Raw genomic sequence first — 18,006 nt, 5'->3', positions numbered from 1 at the left:
TCCCATAATGAGAAACCCCATTGGCCGGCTGGCGAGACCAAGAATCCCACTGCCAGCGGGTGCGCTGCAAACTGGTGCAGCGGGTGCGCTGCAAACTGGTGCGGCGGGACAGAGAATCCCGCCCATCTTTCACTAGTTTCTTTCCTGTTTCCACTCATTCTGCCCAAGATTACCTTTTTCATAAGAACTACAATCTGTTCCCTTGACCCTCATTCCTACTAAAATGTTGGCCATCCAACTTCCTTACCTGCCTCTTTTCACTTTAGCTGACAATGTAACTGATTCATCCTCTCCAAGCTATACCCCTTCCTACCTCCACCAGCTCACTCCTCCCCAAAAAAGGATTCTTGACTGTTCAGTCTTTGCAAACTACCACATTTCCAACTTCCTTTTCTTCTATAAAGTTCCTCAAAAATGTTGTCAGCTCCCAAATTTGGACACATCTTTCCCACAACTCCACGCCTGAATCTGTTCAATTAGGTTTTCATCTTGCCATGCACAGAAATGGTGCCAGTTACAGTCCCAATGGCATCCTCTACAGTGGCGGTGCACAATGCCTTCAGATCCTCTATGCTATCTTTGACATGCCCTTTTGAAAAAATGTCCAACTCAGGAATACTGCCCTCACTTGGCTTGACTGTTAGCCATCCATTTCTAGCCACAGCATCAGCAACAGTGGCTTCTCAGGTGGCACAGTAGGTAGCACTGATGCTTCACAGCTCCAGGGTCCCAGGTTCGATTCACAGCTTGGGGTCACTGTCTGTGTGGAGTCTGCACGTTCTCCCAGTGTCTGCGTGGGTTTCCTCCGGGTGCTCCGGTTTCCTCCCACAAGTCCCGAAAGATGTGCGGTTAGATAATTTGGACATTCTGAATTCTCCCTCTGTGTACCTGAAAATGCACAGGAATGAGGCTACTGGGGGCTTTTCACAGTAACTTTATTGCAGTGTTAATGTAAACCAACTTGTGACAATAAAAGATTATTAATTATTTAAAAAAATATTATTAAAAATGTTATTCTCTCTTTACCCACATGCGTTGGCCAAAATCTTCCGTCCTCATTCGTGGCTGTGATTTTCCAATGTCATTAAAGTGGCTGGAACGGCAAATATTCCATTCTCGCTCACAATGAGTGCCACCATGGACGAGACCAGAGAATCCCATCCATTATCTCTGGACTAAAGGTCTCCCTTGATACCTCCTCTTTCTCGAATATAGTGTTGCATTGCAACATCTTGCTACAGTTTGATGAGCAGCAACTTTCCTCAAGTTAAGCCATACTCTTTGGCCTGGTCTATAAACTCCCCTTGCATCAGATCTAATCTTCCTCTCAACCAGTCTCAGTTTGAAGTAGATTACTTGGAACCTTTGAGGCCTACGTGATTCTCGGCTCTTGCCCTAGCCATCAAAACAACCTACTTCAACCGGCATAACACTACCTGCCTCAGTTCCCGTCTCAGCCCATTTACTGCTAAAATAGGATCTGATTAGTTACAAATCAGATGATAGCAAAATTGAAAACAATTTTCATCCCACATTACACGGCTGAATCTTAATGTCCTCTGTAGGGGTCGCCCATCATATTTTCAAAGAAACTGGGCAAACATCATGAAAACAGGACACAAAACGAAATACTGCAGACGTTGGAAAGCTGAAATAAAATCAAATACTCAGCATGTCAGGCAGCATCTAATGAGAGAGAGAGCGAGAGAGAGAGAGAGAGCCAGTGTCTGCACTGGCAAACCATGTTTATCGACCTTTCCTGCTTGGAGGAGAATAAATTCAACTTCTGCAGTCAATCCACACAATTGTAATTCCTCATCACCAGAACCATTCTAGTAAATCTTTTCTTTGGGTAGCACATTGGTTAGCATTGTTGCTTCACAGCGCCAGGGACCCGGGTTTGATTCTGCACTTTCTTCCAATGCCTGCGTGGGTTTCCTCCGGGTGCTCCGGTTTCCTCCCACAAGTCCCAAAAGACATGCTTGTTAGGTGAATTGGACATTTTGAATTCTCCCTCAGTATACCCGAACAGGTGTGAGAGTGTGGCGACTAGGGGCTTTTCACAATAACCCCATTGCAGTATTAATATAAACCTAATGTGACAATAATAAAGATTATTATTATTCCTTAATTTTGTCACTCGGACAGGGTTCCCCACAAGTACTGTAAAAACCAGCTCAAAGTTCATTTTGCACAGACATTCTGAAAAGAATACCACACTTTGCAAACTGTGCAATACAGTTTGGGGTTAAGAGAAGCAGTTTTATTATCCATAAAGCACTTTACTATCTGTCCTAATACTGCTAATTCAACTTTTCCTAAGGATCATAAATACCTGAGCATAAAGTTTGGTTTGAAACACATGCTAACATCTATTATAAAGAAACTAGTATCCATTCCCCTATTCCAGACGTTTTATTGACGTAGTTAATTAGTTTCCTTATAAGGGGACTTGTGACACTCATGTCCCGAGGGTGCCCAGTCCAGTGGTACTTATAGAGGATGTTTTAGTTGTTACGCTGTATTGGATCTCCATTTAAAAAAACCTTTCAAACGTTACCTTTCTGATTAGCTTCCAGGGCACACATTTATTTCATCTGTTTCACCAACAGCTCCTTATGAGTACATCACTTGCCCGCTGCTGGGTGGCTTTTCCTTGGCTGAACTTTGAATCCAGCCAAGCCGGGGAGACCAGCTGCAGCCAAGACAAAGGTTAAAAGCAGAGAGGCGGCACGTCCCGCAGCCTCCAGACAATACACTACTCACTCGGTGATCGAGCTGCCTTGTCCATTACAGACACCAACAAACCGCCCAACACACTCGCCAAAGCCACCCGACACAGAACACTTTCCAACTCACCGAAATCCAAGAACTGCTTTATCGATAGAGGAGATGGGGAGAAGCGAGAGTAATATTCAACCTGCTTGGGAATGGGGTTCTTCATCAGAAAGCCGAATAGCCGCATGATGCTTCCCCCACGCTCTCCTCTCCGGACGGACCAGGTTTGCTGCTTTCCTGACCAGTATTGTATTTTCAGCGAGCCAGGCTTTCGGAGCCAGTTATTGAGGTGAGTGCTGTTGATGACCCGAAGCCGCTGCGCCGCCAAGCCGTGCGATGTACTTCGCGACCTACCGGCCTCTCCCTTCCCCTCTGTCTATCACCACCTTCTGCCGTCACACTCTCCTCTCTTTCGCGTCCGCATTGGCGGCTGGCCACGGCCCCGCCCACTCCCTCCCCGGCCCCGCCCACTCCCTCCCCCAGCCCCTCTCCCGGCCCCTCCCACTCCCTCCCTCGGCCACGCCCGCCCACCGCCTCCGGATGCGCGCGAGATGGGCTCGTTTTCTTTCCCCCAAAAACCCGTTGGCAGGTCGCGCGTGCACTTTCCGGGCACAGCTCACAGAACCTCGGCATCAGGGTGCCCGCCTGATGAAGGGCGTCCCCTGTCCCGCGGGTGCGGGTTTTCTCTTGACTTTAGTGGTGTGCGTTTAGTTTCCGGGTCATCTGCAGAAGGCGGACGTGATGGAGAGCATGTGAGTCTGGCAGCTCGGCGACGTTCACAACTGCACGTTGCCAGGAGGGAGGGCAGGGCCCACAGCAGGAAACATGAGTAAAGGGCTCTGCATAGCTATTTCTCCTCGCCTTTCATTAGTAGAACGACTACATGTCAAAAATAGTGTCATCAAGGGGCTCGTCCTCCTCTCGTTCGCCAATTAGCTGCTCACCCACCCACCCACAAACGCTTCTTGGCCCTGCCACAAGCTCTCTATCAAGATACAGCACTGAGGAGTCTCTGGGTTAAAAAAAAAACCTGAAGGTTAACAGAGCAAATAAAAATAACTCATCCTCGAATGACTGTGTCAGATCTGAAACAGGAACATTTGTCAATCATTGCAGCCCAGCCAGATCTAGGCATTCCACTGAGCTTCCTCTGTTCCCAGGCTGTTCACATTTGGCAAATAAATATACAAATAAATTATGCTACAGAGGGTGTTTTTACAGTCATTAAAGTATTAACTTTATACCACCCTGCCTGAACCAGTTAGAGATGTTTTCCCGGGCTTGATCGCCTCTGCTGTATTGTGTCAACAATTAACTGGATTTGACCTATAGAATTGCTAAAATTGAATGTTGCTTGGGAAAAGGATTGACTCAGTGTGTTTAGGGGACATAGGCTATTCCATTGGACCGGGTGTGAGAGCAGAGCCATGGCCTTAGGCCCGCCATCCGGCGCAGCCGGTCTTGAAGGCCTGCTCTGGTCTCGGCCAGGGTCTGCACGCTCGCAGCCATGGAGCATAGGGAGTGGACCATCTCTGTCTGGGACTGCACCACATCACGCTGTGACTGGGCCATCTCCCTCTGGGACTGGGCCACTCCGCCCAGTGTCTGCGCAACGCCGGCCAGCGCCTGGGCAATGCCACCAAAGTTCCCAACCATGGCCTACTGTGACTGGGCCATGCTGAGGAGTGCCGCTGTAATGTCCAGGTGACTCTGGCACATGGCTGCCTGTGAGAGGGCTGCCCTGTCCTGGGCCTTGGCCACCACCTGCACAGAATGCCCCAGGCGTTGGACACGCTGATCCATTGCCGAAACCATCGCCCCTAATGCCTCCATCGCGGACGCCGCCCATGCGGTATCGGCCTGGGTGGCACTCCTGACCGGCACCACCCCCTGCTCCCGCACATGGAAGGACTCCTGCGCCTGCAGGTGCTGCATGCTCGCCGTCATTCCCTCTTGTGGTCCCTTGATCTCTGACTGCATCTGCACTGTGGCTGGGACTGGATGCTCCAGAAGCCCAGGACCCATCTGGACGGCAGCTGGTTTCTGGGGCCATCCTGCCCTCCGACTGTCTGGCTCCCTGGCTGCTCCTACCTCCACCTGCTGTACCGGACGCAATTGTGTGGTGCGCACCAGATATTGTCCCAGGAGCCTCTTCACTCATGTGCCCAACCAAGGTGATAGTCTCTGGAATGGTGGAGGTTGTAGGAGACAGCTGTGACATCCTCCGACCCGAGCTCCGGGATGTGCTGAGTCTCGGGCAGAGGGCTGGTATTCGGGCTGCAAAAGAAAAATCATACAAAGTGGCAAGGATTAGTGGGAAGCCGGAGGATTGGGAAGCCTTTAAAAGAGAGCAGAGGTCAACTAAAACAATAAGGGGGGAGAAGATGAATAGTACAAGATAGCTAGTAATATAAAGGAAAATAGGAAGATTTTTTTTCAATATATCAAAGATAAGAGAGAGGCACAAATAGACTTTGGACCACTGGAAAATGGCTGGAGAAGTAATAATAGGAAACAAAGAAATGGCAGAGGAACTGAATAGTTACTTTACATCACTCTTCACAGTGGAAGACACTGGTGGGATGCCAGAGCTCCAGGAGAATCAGGGGGCAGAGGTGAGTGCAGTGACCATCACTAAGGAGAAGGTTCTGGGGAAACTGAATGATCTGAAGGTGGATGAATCACCTGGACTGGATGGACTACACCCCAGGGTTCTAAAAGAGATAGCTGAGGAGATTGTGGAGGCATTGGTGATGATCTTTTAGGAATCACTGGAGGCAGGAAAGGTCCCAGAGGACTGGACAGTGGCTAATGTAACACCGCTATTTAAGAAGTGAGGGAGGGGTAGCACGGTGGCGCAGTGGATTAACCCTGCTGTCTCACGGTGCCGAGGTCCCAGGTTCGATCCCAGCTCTGGGTCACTGTCCATGTGGAGTTTGCACATTCTCCCCGTGTTTGCGTGGGTTTCGCCCCCACAACCCAAAAAGATGTGCAGGGTAGGTGGATTGGCCACGCCAAATGCCCCTTAATTGAAAAAAAAATGAATTGGGTACTCTAAATTTATATTTAAAAAAAGAAGGGAGGGAGGCAGAAGACAGGAAATTATAGGCCGGTTAGCCTGACATGGGTCATTGGTAAGACTTTAGAGTCCATTATTAAAGATGAGATCGCAGAGTACTTGGAAGTGCATGGTAAAATAGGACTGTGTCAGAATGGCTTCGTCAAGGGGAGGTCATGTCTGATAAATCTGTTAGAGTTCTTTGAGGAAGCAACAAGGAAGTTAGACAAAGGAAAACCAGTGGACGAAGAGCCTGAGGTGTTAAGGGTAAGATCCTGGCATGGATAGAGGATTGGCTGACTGGCAGAAGGCAGAGAGTGGGGATAAAGGGGTCTTTTTCAGGATTGCAGCTGGTAACTAGTGGTGTGCCTTGCTGGGACCACAACCTTTCACAATATACATTAATGATCTGGAAGAAGGGACTGAAGGCATTGTTGCTAAGTTTGCAGATGATACAAAGATCTGGAGAGGGACAGGTAGTATTGAGGAAGCAGGCGAGCTGCAGAAGGACTAGGACAGGCTAGGGGAGTGGGCAAAGAAGTAGCAGATGGAATACAATGTGGAAAAGTGTGAGGATATGCACTTTGGAAGGAGAAATGGAGGCATAGACTATTTTCTAAATAGGGAAATGCTTAGGAAATCAGAAGCACAAATGGACTTGGGAGTCCTTGATCATGATTCTCTTAAGGTTAACGTGCAGATTCAGTCGGTAGTTAGGAAGGCAAATACAATGTTAGCATTCACGTCGGGAGGGCTAGAATACAAGACCAGGGATGTACTTCTGAGGCTGTATAAGGCTCTGGCCAGACCCCATTTGGAGTATTGTGAGCAGTTTTGGTCCCCGTATCTAAGGAAGGATGTGCAGGCCTTGGAAAGAGTCCAGAGGAGGTTCACAAGAATGATCCCGGAATGAATAGCTTCTCATATGAGGAATGGTTGAGGATTGTGGATCTGTACTCGGAGTTTGTAAGGATGAGAGGGGATCTTATTGAAACTTACAGGATACTGTGAGCCTGGATAGAGTGGATGTGGAGAGGATGTTTCCACTTGTAGGAAAAACTAGAAGCAGCGGACATCCTTTAAAACAGATATGAGGAGGATTTTCTTCAGCCAGAGGGTGGTGAATCTGGAACTCTTTGCCACAGAAGGCTGTGCGGGCCAAATCACTGAGTGTATTTAAGATAGAGATAGATAGGTTCTTGATGAATAAGGGGATCAGGGATTATGGGGAGAAGGCAGGAGAATGGGGATGAGAAAACTATCAGCCATGATTGAATAACAGAACAGACTCGATGGGCCGAGTGGCCTAATTCTGCTCCTATGTCTTATGGTCTTATTATGCTCTCCCCAACAGTGCTCAGTTGTCTGGGGGGCACCGGCTCTGGCACTGGCTGGGGGAAGGGGTCTCCGACTGGATCGGCACCATTTCCGGCAGGTCCTGTAAGACACAAGTCGACATGTATGATTAGACAGCGGGCCGGGAGCGGTGTGGGGGGTGGGGTGGGTCTGAGGGGGGTGTGGGGGAGGCGTTGTGGTGGGGGGGAGGGTTTCCACACAGGTGTCATAGTGATCCGCAACTAAGCCAGGTCTCACTTCCTCGCCCGCTGCCGAACTCCACTTTGGTGACCTCCCTTTTCTCGGGGTTGCAGACCACGTCCAGTGCCCTCTGCTCAGGCATGGTGAGGGGCCGCAGGTCTGGTGGTCCCTCCGCAGGGCAGTACAGTGGCACAGTGGTTAGCATTCCTGCCTCATGGCGCCGAGGTTGCCCAGGTTTGATCCCGACTCTGGGACACTGTGTGGAGTTTGCACATTTCCCCGTGTTTGCGTGGGTTTCGCCCCCACAGCCCAAAGATGTGCAGGGTAGGTGGATTGATCACGCTAAATTTCCCCTTAATTGGAAAAAAATGAATTGGGTACACTAAATTATTTTGGAAAAAGGTCTGATGGTCCCCGTCCGAACTTCACCCGCTTCCGGCGGTTGTGTGCAGCCTTCTTCTGGGGGGGCAAACACATACAACAACACCATTAGACGGTCCAACGCATGCAGCCCAGGGGTTGGGCGGATGGTGGTCTCAGTGGCTAGGGACCCAGCCATGGCGGATGGCATGGGTGCTGGCAAATGGGGCAGGGTTGGGATTTGGCCGTCCTCCGAGGGGGAGGGGCTAGGTTACGGGTGTGGGAGGGGCGGGGTTATTGCCAGAGGCACGGAGCGGCCGACTCACCCTGGCCACCCTGAGGAGGTTGTGGAGTTTCTTGCAGCACTGCATGCCAGTCCGGGCGATGTTGCCCACGTTGCTGGCCGCCTCTGCCACCTGCGCCCAGGCATGACGAACAGCGGTGCCTGCCGGCCTTCCTCCTGGGTCATCCTTCTCTCCTCCAAGGCGTCCAGGAGGGTGTCCAGCTCAGCGTCCGTGAACCATGGCGCTGCTCTCCTTCCAGCCATCTTGTTAGCTGGGACATTGTGTGCGTGCGGAAGGACTGTTTAAGGCTATGGAGTGTGAGCCTCATGGGCGCCTATCACGGATCTGGCGAATCCTGCACCGTTTCCATGGAATTGATTGCGTTCCACATGGCGAAGATGCTAGCCCGTTTAAAGTAACTGAATCTGTGTAGGTGTTGTGACTTTTCTTTCTGTTGTAAAACGCCACGGTTCCCATGCCGGCACTTATCCGCAAAATCGGGGATTCTATCCCTAAGTGTTGACACAGGGACTGAATCGGTGGACTTCTACGACAACGGAATTGCCGCAGGTCCTGGATCAATTCATGAACTATTATTGGGCTCGCACCAGCGCTACGTGGAACTTGAGCAATTGCATTTAAAAACTGTCCAATTTTCCAGGGTCGGGATTGACACTCGAGAGGCTGACAAGCTGCAGCCACATATTAGCACTCCACTCCCCACACACACTCACCCCAGCCAACAAGGTGGCAGCATGAAGAGCGGCACCCCGGTTTGCAGATGCTGAGCTGGAGACCCTGTTGGATGCCATGGAGGAGAGTCGGGCTACCCTGTATCCTGGGGTGGGAAGGAGGCTGTCCCCATCGGCGTACAGGGCTGCACCAGGCCTGGGCGCAGGTGGCAGAGGGCCCCACCACAAGGACCGGATAGACGTGCCGTAAAAAGCTGCATGACCTCCTTAGGGCGGCCAAACTGAGTAGGCATCACCGTGCTCCTGGCACTAACACCCGTTCTAAACCCCCCCCCCCCAAACCTGGATGGTGACCGCGTCCAATCCACCCTGCACCAAATGCCACCACCCATACTGGTCGCCATGGTCAGGTGCCCTGGCTACGGAGGCCACCAGCTGCCCACCCCCTGAGCTGCATGCCTCCGGCCACCAAATACCGTCCACTTTCTGTCTCCCCTTCTCTCCACCCCGCTCCCCCCCCCTCCCCCACAGAAGAAGACAACGCATAACCGCCGGGAGAGAGAGAAGACCGGAGGGAGATGGTCAGATCTGCAGCACCTCACCGCAGCAGAACAGGGGGTACTGAACCTAGTTTGTGAGCCCGGGGGAGAGGGCAGTCGCTGAGGTGGAGGTCGGCATCGGGTGAGCAAGTGGGCCCCTGGGAGTTGCGGTTCGCCATGGCACGTGTGAAACGGCCCCCACGCCAACCCCTCACCACTTCCACACCACCCCCTCATCATCCCACGCCACTATCCACCACTCCAATCATGCGTTACGTCTTGTGTGTTGCAGGATCACCTGGCAACAAAGTGGACCCTTCTGGTGTCCTCCGTTCCTGAACCCAACCCCAAGCGGATACCTGTGACGACGAAGCAGCGGACAGCGGCGAGAACCCCCAAACTGCAGCCCGAGACTCCCCCAAGATCCCGTCTGGGGACGACACTGGCTTCCTGTCACAGCTGTCCTCAACACCTGCCACCATCCCAGAGACTCTCACCTTGGTTGGACCCGTTAGTGAAGAGGCTCCTGGGGAACTATCTGGAACATACCGCACACATGCTGCAGTAAACCGGGTGAAGGTAGGACCGACGAGAGGTTGGACGGTTGGAGGGCGACCCAACCCCAGGGACTAGCTGCCGTATGGATGGGTTTCAGGCTTCTGGAAAGGTGGTCCCATCGACAGTGAAGATGCAAATGTAGAGCTGTGGGGCTGCCAGCCTGGGCGCCGGCCGACCTGAGCCAGTCACAGAGGGAGGTGACGCAATCACTGGGTGATGTGGCACAGTCCCAGAGGGAGTGGCACACTCTCTGTGCTCCATGGCCGTGAGCATTGAGATCCTAGTCGAGATGGGAGGGAGCCCCCAGAACTGGCAGTGCCAGGTGGCGAAGGAGCCTTAGGGGTTAGCTCCAGTCGCACCCCTGTCCCAAGGGGTAGCCCACTGAGCACCCCAAGGGAGGACGAAGTGATGGGCCCTGTGCCAGTGACTCCCACAGGGGAGGTGCTGGAACTGCACAGTGCCTCAGACGCCCTCCCCTAGATTCACCTAGATGTAGCATTAGGGCCGGTAAGGCCAGAAAGGTAGACACCAGTTAAGTTGACATGGGTGCAGCACACAATACAGCGTTGGGGGCTAGGGCAAAATCCTGTGCAGAAATGTTCACCACTTCACAATAAACGTTTGTTCACAATGTTGCAACCAGCCTTGGTGCTGTGTGAGAAGGGTATGGGCTGGGCTGGCCTGGCTGCTGGGGAGGTGCTGGGGGCAGGGGTGGGGAGATGGATGGACGTTGAGGGTAGGCCCGGGCCAGGGAACCCCGCTCCGGTACTCCATCCCACCCCCATCCCTCTCCAGCCCAAACCCTCCCTCACTATCGCCACCTCAGCCACCCCATGGATTCGATGAGACCGGGTGAAGGAATGGCCAGATTGCATAGAGGGGTCACCCAGGTGGACGGTGTAAAGTGCTACCGTGGGCAGGAGTGGGACGTTGCCAGATGATGTGGAGCAGCAGAGCTCACCCGAGAGCTGGCCATCATCATCATCCATCCCATGGACCAGACCTGCTGTTACTGCAAACCCAGGGCCCCCACCCTGTAGTGAGGCAGGTATGAATCACGGAGGAGTTTGCAAGGATGGGTGGGGGACAGGGAGAGGTGGCACAGGGAGAGTGGTCATGGGAGGGGGTGTCGGCCGCGACGGGGTGTGAGAAGGGATGGCCGTGCCACGGACCAATCCCCTAGCCGGTGAACCTGGAGGTGGTTAGGGCGCCACTTGCAAGCGGCCCAGGCACACCCGTTCTGCAGCCTCCTGTGGTTGCCTAGGCCCCATGTCCTGCCCATCCTCGTCGAGCGAGGCAACCTAGTTGCTCCCCGAGGTTCACTTTCAAGAAGGCCGATCTGACTTTGGAAGCTGTGACGATAGGTATGGATGTGTCCGAGGTTGCTGGGACAGTTGACAACTGTTTGTTGGTTTCCTGCTCAAAACTAGCATAGAATACATTGAGTTCATCAGGAAGGCGTGCACCGCTGCCGGAGATTCTACTTGGCTTTGCGTTGTAGCCCGTTATGTTGTTTAAGCCTTGCCACAACCTTGTCGCTGGCCTTTGACTCTAGCTTAGTCTTGTATTGTCTCCCTGATGGCTTTGCAGAGGTCGTACCTGGATTTATTTTGGTTTGTGAAGACAGGCCTGTCGTAGGCCAGTGCTCGTAGGGTGATATGCATCCCATCAATCACCCCCTGGACCTGGGGCATTCTGACGAGGATGACGAACCCCGCTGCCTGGGCATCCTGGTGGTCTCGATCCACATTGAATTTGATATTTTGTGCCAACTGAGCATACAGGGCCTCAGTGATGACGCAGATGCACCTGTGCACCAAGGTCTGTGAGATTCTGGACAGGTCCACACTCTGCACCTGGAAGGAAACCGTGGCGTAAAGGTTTAGTTCAACCGTCACCTTGACAGTCACCAGGAGAGGGTGTCCTCCTCCATACCCCCGCGGTGCCAGGTGCACCATGATCCTGCAGATATGCCGTATGGTCCCCCTGCTCAGCCGGAGTCTTTGACTGCATGCCCGGTCTGGGAGATCCTCGAAGCACAGGTACTCATGTGGCGCCTCCTTCCCTCCTCCTCCTCAGCCTGTTGGGCGGCCGGCTTTCCGTCTTCACTAACTGTCTCCTGTTCCTCAGGAGCAGGCTCCACCACTGCAGTGTCCTTCTCGAGCAGCTCCAGCTCGTACAGCCTCAGTCTACCCCCAGAGCTTGGTGGCCAGGATGAAGGCAACCATTCCTGATTGGATTCCAAGTGCCATTGCCTGCAGGGGGTGAAAGGCAGACATGATAGCAAGATGTGTACCCCCATGGCAACCAGGTCCAACAGGCTGCACAGTGGCCCGACCTGCACTGCAGCCCCTGCCCCACATGTCCCCCTCCCCCCACCCCCTTCCCCATGCTAACCTCCAGCCATTCACCTGTCACTCCGCACCACACACATGGCCCCAGCGGTGCCCGGCACCGCAGGGGCCTCCTGTCCCGGCGCCCATCCCTGCCTCAAGGGAAGGGATGGAAGGCCCTACCCACGCTAGCTGTACTCTCCGCGGCACTGTCCTGTAGGGGCTTCTGTGGGCATTGCCCTTGCGTGGGCCTCGTGATTCCCCGCTGGCGGGTGGCATCCGGTTGGTGGGGGGGGGTGTTGTTGGTGGGGTGGGGAGGGGGGGGGTGGTTGGGGTGGGGAGTGGAGTGCGGATATGGTGGGGTGGAGGGCGGGGGTGGTGGGGTGGAGGGTGGGGTGGAGGGTGGAGTTGAGGGTGGAGTTGGAGTGTGGATATGGTGGGGTGGGAGCATCCATACGGCTGGTGTTACTCTGCACAAGAATGGGCCACGGTGGGCGGCCATTGGGTGCGCAGCAAGATGGCTGCCTAGCAGGCCGTGAAAATGGCGGTCCGTGCCTGGGTATCCCAGTCCTGGGGGTGCTCACCCCGACCCCACGGTTCATCCCCTAGTCACCCTATGATACTCCCCCCCCCGCCCCCCCCCCCCCCCCCAACCAGCTCTAGCAGACGTCCACCCCCCAGCTAGCCCACAGGACCAGCAGCCCACAGTCACGCTTCTGGGAACATTTCCTACCTCCTCTCTTTCCCTCAGCAGCCACGGTGCCTGTTTCTCCAGTTTTAAAACCACAAGTGATGTTCGCTATCAGTAATTCCTCCTGGCGGAGAAGGAGCATTGCAGAGACCCCGGAGAATACTGATCAGACCCGTTAATGATATCCCACCGGCATGCACTGTACGTGTGGTGTAGAATGCTTTGATGCCGCTGTCGAGGCACTGGAGCATGGTGTTCTACTGGGTGCCCGGTGCCGGCCACGATTTTCACCTCGATTCTCCGCCCAAACACCTTTCGTGTTTCTAGCGTCGCTGGACAGAGAATCCCACCCACTATGTCCAAATGCACCAACAAAAAGGATCAACAAACATGTAGCTTTTAAGTTCTATAATCCAATTCCCCAAAGCTGATGGTTCTTTTTGAAACGATCTTCATTGGGGATTCCACATTCAGTATCTCAGATCCAAAGCAAACTGTGAAGTTAGGTTGCAGATAAATCAGAATATCTCTGAATGGCAGAACATGTCTGAACGGCTACAAGCAAAACGAGTGCCCCTCGAACCAGACTGATTTGAGTATAACCTCGACTCTACCCTCCTGCCTTCCTCAGATAACATTTCAACCCTTAATTATCAAGAATTTATCTGCCGCAGCCTTAAAAATATTCAGACTCTGCTTCCACCACATTTTGAGGAAGAGAGTTCCAAAGACTCAGTGCCCCCTGAGAGAAAACAATTCTCCTCCTACCTGTCCTAAATCGGTGACCCCTTGAATATTTTTATTGGCATTTTCAATTATACACACTAACACTTTACGTTCAATATTTACAGCACATGCGGTTCTTATATACATACAATCGCTCTTGATGTTTTCTCCCCCCCTTTCCCTACTCCTAGCCCCACCTCCATGGTCCCTCCTTGGCATCCCCCTCTTTTGTTCAGGGTGTTCTGTCCCCGAGCTCCTATTCTCCCCTTTCCTCCCCTGCCCCTTCCTTTTATGTTTTCTGTTGCCAGCCTTGTGGGTTCGGGGGGGGGCTTCTGCACCCATGCTTCTCCCTGTAGTTCCCCTGAGTTTCCTCCTCTCTTCCTCCCCTTAGAGTTGTGTGTCCCTGCCTGTTTTCTCCCATCTCTCGCTTTTTCCATACTCGCTGTTGGCTTCGAACTGGTCTTGGAACAGGCCGACGACCTGCCCCCATGCATGAGGAAGCCATCTTCCAACCCCCAACCCTTGGATGGTGTACTTGATCTTGTCCAAAGAAATTCCACCAGGTCTGCCAGCCAGTCTGCAGCTGTGGGTGGTGCTGCTGATCGCCAGCCGAGCAGGATTCTCTGGCCTGTGTTTAGGGAAGCGAAAGCTGAGTTACACATGGGGAAGGGGGCCAGCGCCCTCGCTTTCGCTTCCCTAATCGCGCGCTGGAGAATCCTGCTCGGCTGGCGATTGGCAGCACCACCCAAAGCTGCAGACTGGCTCGCTGACCTCTCGGAATTTCTCCATCTGAGGGTCAGAGGAAGGCTTCCTGGACACTTGGGGGCAGTTTGTCGGCCTGTTCCAAAACCTGTTTGAGGCCAGCAACGAAGAGTAAGCTCGGAACAAAAAGATAGATGAGGAACCAAAGGACTGCGCAACTCGGGGTGAGGGGGGGGGGGGGGGGGGAAGGAAGGGGGGGAAACCACAAGTGAAGGGGAAGGGTGCTAAAGCCAAGGGGGGGGGGATCATAGACCGATCCAGAGGGCAACGAAATGTACATAGAGTTAGTTAAATGAAGGACAAAATAATCCTCTCTGTAAAATGAAGGACAAAATAAACCTCTCTGTAAAATAAAGTAAATTAGCACGGGCAGAAAAATATAATGTGCATACACAATAACTGTTTATAAATATGAGAAAAGCCAATAAAAAGATTTTCAAAAAAAAAAGGGAAGCGAAAGCTAGGGTGCAGCCCTCTTCCCTATGTGTAGCTCTGACTGTTCTGATACCCCGAAATTGCCACACTCGGGCATGGCTCTGCCCTCACCCCCACAACCTTGGATATTGCCTCGAAGAAGGCTGTCCAGGACCCGACAGTAAGAAGTCTTACAACACCAGGTTAAAGTCCAATAGGTTTGTTTCAAACACTAGCTTTCGGAGCACTGCTCCTTCCTCAGGTGAATGAAGAGGTAGGTTCCAGAAACATATATAGAGACAAAGTCAAAGATGCCAGACAATGCTTGGAATGCGAGCATTTACAGGTAATTAAGTCTTTACAGATCCAGAGAGATGGGTAATCCCAGGTTAAAGAGGTGTGAATTGTCTCAAGGCAGGACAGTTGGTAGGATTTTGCAAGCCCAGGCCAGATGGTGGGGGGTGAATGTAACGCGACATGAATCCAAGGTACCTGTTGAGGCTGAACTCATGTGTACGGAACTTGGCTATAAGTTTCTGTTTGGCGATTCTGCGTTGTCGCACGTCCTGAAGGCCGCCTTGGAGAATGCTTACCCGAAGATCAGAGGCTGAATGCCCTTGACTGCTGAAGTGTTCCCCGACTGGAAGGGAACATTCCTGCCTGGTGATTGTCGCACGATGTCCGTTGATTCGTTGTCGCAGCGTCTGCATGGTCTCGCCAATGTACCACGCTTCGGGACAGCCTTTCCTGCAGCGTATGAGGTAGACAACGTTGGCCGAGTCGCACGAGTATGTACCGCGTACCTGGTGGGTGGTGTTCTCACGTGTAATGGTGGTATCCATGTCGATAATCTGGCACATCTTGCAGAGATTGCCATGGCAGGGTTGTGTGGTGTCGTGGTCGCTGTTCTAAAGACTGGGTAGCTTGCTGCAAACAATGGTTTGTTTGCGGTTGCGCGGTTGTTTAAAGCCAAGTTGTGGGGATGACCTTGGCAAGATGTTTGTCTTCATCGATGACGTGTTGAAGGCTACGAAGAAGATGTCGTAATTTCTCCACTCCGGGGAAATCTTGGACGACGAAGGATACTCTGTCGGTTGTGTCCCGTGTTTGTCTTCGGATGAGTTCGGTGCGGTTTTTTGCTGTGGTGCGTTGGAACTGTCGATCGATGAGTCGAGCGCCATATCCCATTCGTACGAGGGCATCTTTCAGCATCTGTAGATGCCTGTTACGTGCCTCCTCGTCTGAGGAGATCCTGTGTATATGGAGGGCTTGTCCATAGGGGATGGCTTCTTTAATGTGTTTAGGGTGGAAGCTGGGGAAGTGGAGCATCGTGAGGTTATCCGTGGGCTTGCGGTAAAGCGAAGTGCTGAGGTGACCGATTTTGGAGAGTAGTCCATGGTGAGTCTGATGGTGGGATGGAACTTATTGATGTCATCGTGTCGTCGTTTCAGTGATTCTTCGCCGTGGGTCCAAAGGAAAATAATGTCATCGATGTATCTGGTGTATAACGTCGGTTAAAGGTCCTGTGCGTTGAGGAGGTCTTGTTCAAACTTGTGAATGAAGATCTTGGCATATTGAGGTGCGAATTTGGTCCCCGTGGCTGTTCCGTGTGTCTGGATGAAGAACTTGTTGTCGAAGGTGAAGACAATGTGATCCAGAATGAAGCGGATGAGTTGCAGAATTGCGTCTGGAGATTGCCTGTTGTCGGTGTTGAGTACTAAAGCTGTTGCAGCAATGCCGTTGTCATGGGGGATGCTGGTGTAGAGTGCCGAGACATCCATTGTGACAAGGAATGCTCCTGGTTCAACTGGTCCATGGGTGCTGAGTTTCTGTAAGAAGTCCGTTGTATCGCGACAGAAGTTTGGGACAAGCCGAGAACATGTGGGTGTGGTTGACCGGGCCTCTCTGGCACCTTTCACATTTATTCTCCACCTCCGGGAAGAACCTGTTCATTCGAGTTCTGGTTAGGTGCGAACTGCATGTGGCTGAGCCTTGCGCAGGAGGAGGTGGAGTTAGCCCTTTTCAGTGCTTCGCTCCAGATACCCAGCCCACTTCTGTCCCCAGTTCGTCTCCCCATTTTCATCTGGCTTTGTGCAGTGGGTGTCTCGCCCTGTCCATTAGCTTTCTGTAGATGTTCCCTCAGTTCTCCCTTACTGTCCATGTTTATCAGATCTTCTATTAATGTGGTTCTCAGGGCCTTGGGGTATCCTACAGTCTCCTTGCGGAGAAAGTGCTTTACCCGGAGGTGTCTAAGTTCCTGTCCTGTCGGTAATTCCAGGTCTTCCGTCACTTCGCTCAGTGTCACTAGTCTGTCCCCCATGTAAAAGTCCCTGACTGTTAGTGTCACCCCGTCCTGTCTCCATTTTTTGAAAGTGGTACCGAGCATGTGAAACCTGAGGAAGGAGCAGTGCTCCCAAAGCTAGTGATTCGAAACAAATTTGTTGGACTTTAACCTGGTGTTGTGAGACTTCTTACCATCTTGAGGTAGGCTGAGAGTCGACCAATAATTGGTTATCATAGCTGTCTGTCATTTAAAGTCCGGGCTGACAAGTCATGTTATCCCTTTTTATTTTGTGCCCTGAGAAGTACGCAAGATTCCTATTCCCACAACATTTTAAGAGTCTGTATTAATAATCAAGTGTTAATAATATGTTCATAATTATAACTGATAGAAACTTTTGTGTTCCAAATTACATTTCCAGCCTTTCCGACATATCTTTAATGAATTATTTAAGGCTGACCCAGCGGTTAGTACTGCTGCCTCACAGCGCTGAGGACCCAGGTTCAATCCCAGCCCCAGGTCATTGTCCGTGTGGAGTTTGCACATTCTCCCATGCATGGATGCCCACTCCCACAACCCAAAGATTTTTTAATTTTTATTTAGAGTACCCAATTCATTTTTTTCCAATTAAGGGGCAATTTAGTGTGGCCAATCCACCTAGCTTGCACATTTTTGGGTTGTGGGGGCGAAACCCACGCAAACACGGGGAGAATGTGCAAACTCCCCACGGACAGTGACCCAGCTCCGGGATCGAACCTGGGACCTCAGTGCCGTGAGGCCGCAGTGCTAACCTACTGCGCCACCATGCTGCCCCCCACAACACAAAGATGTGCAGTGTAGGTGAATTGGCCACACTAAATTGCCCCTTAATTGGAAAAGAAAGAATTGGGTACTTAAAATTTTTTAAAATTGTTTATTCTTTAAGTGTCTCACAATTGAGGCTGTCTACTTAACTAATTTGGCTGGTTTCCAATAATACTGGTTTAGTTTTTAT

At 52.1% G+C, this 18,006-nt stretch overlaps 1 protein-coding gene and 1 long non-coding RNA gene across 3 annotated transcripts in view; one reads left to right on the top strand and one right to left on the bottom strand.

Moving 5' to 3' along the window:
- pdk3a (pyruvate dehydrogenase kinase, isozyme 3a) overlaps positions 1 to 3,186 on the bottom strand; it is a 91,212-nt gene extending 88,026 nt beyond the window's left edge. The window contains exon 1 of one of the 2 annotated variants that reach the window (XM_072513946.1): positions 2,860 to 3,186. In XM_072513946.1, the coding sequence (XP_072370047.1) occupies positions 2,860 to 2,965 (106 nt within the window). In that variant the 5' untranslated portion in view covers positions 2,966 to 3,186. Of the gene's footprint in view, positions 1 to 2,560; positions 2,739 to 2,859 lie in introns of those variants that run through there. The other variant, XM_072513947.1, reaches the window with a different exon arrangement.
- A 129-nt stretch (positions 3,187 to 3,315) lies between these two features.
- Positions 3,316 to 18,006, top strand: part of LOC140428003 (uncharacterized) — a 92,111-nt gene continuing 77,420 nt past the window's right edge. The window contains exons 1-2 of the long non-coding RNA XR_011948680.1: positions 3,316 to 3,530; positions 9,540 to 9,826. This is a non-coding gene — a long non-coding RNA (uncharacterized lncRNA). The remainder of the gene's footprint in view (positions 3,531 to 9,539; positions 9,827 to 18,006) is intronic.

Source organism: Scyliorhinus torazame, chromosome 8 (genome assembly GCF_047496885.1).
Source record: "Scyliorhinus torazame isolate Kashiwa2021f chromosome 8, sScyTor2.1, whole genome shotgun sequence".
Taxonomy (NCBI): Eukaryota; Metazoa; Chordata; class Chondrichthyes; order Carcharhiniformes; family Scyliorhinidae; genus Scyliorhinus; species Scyliorhinus torazame.
The sequence above is the reverse complement of the archived record's forward strand: the minus strand, read 5'-3'. Positions and strand labels throughout refer to the sequence as shown.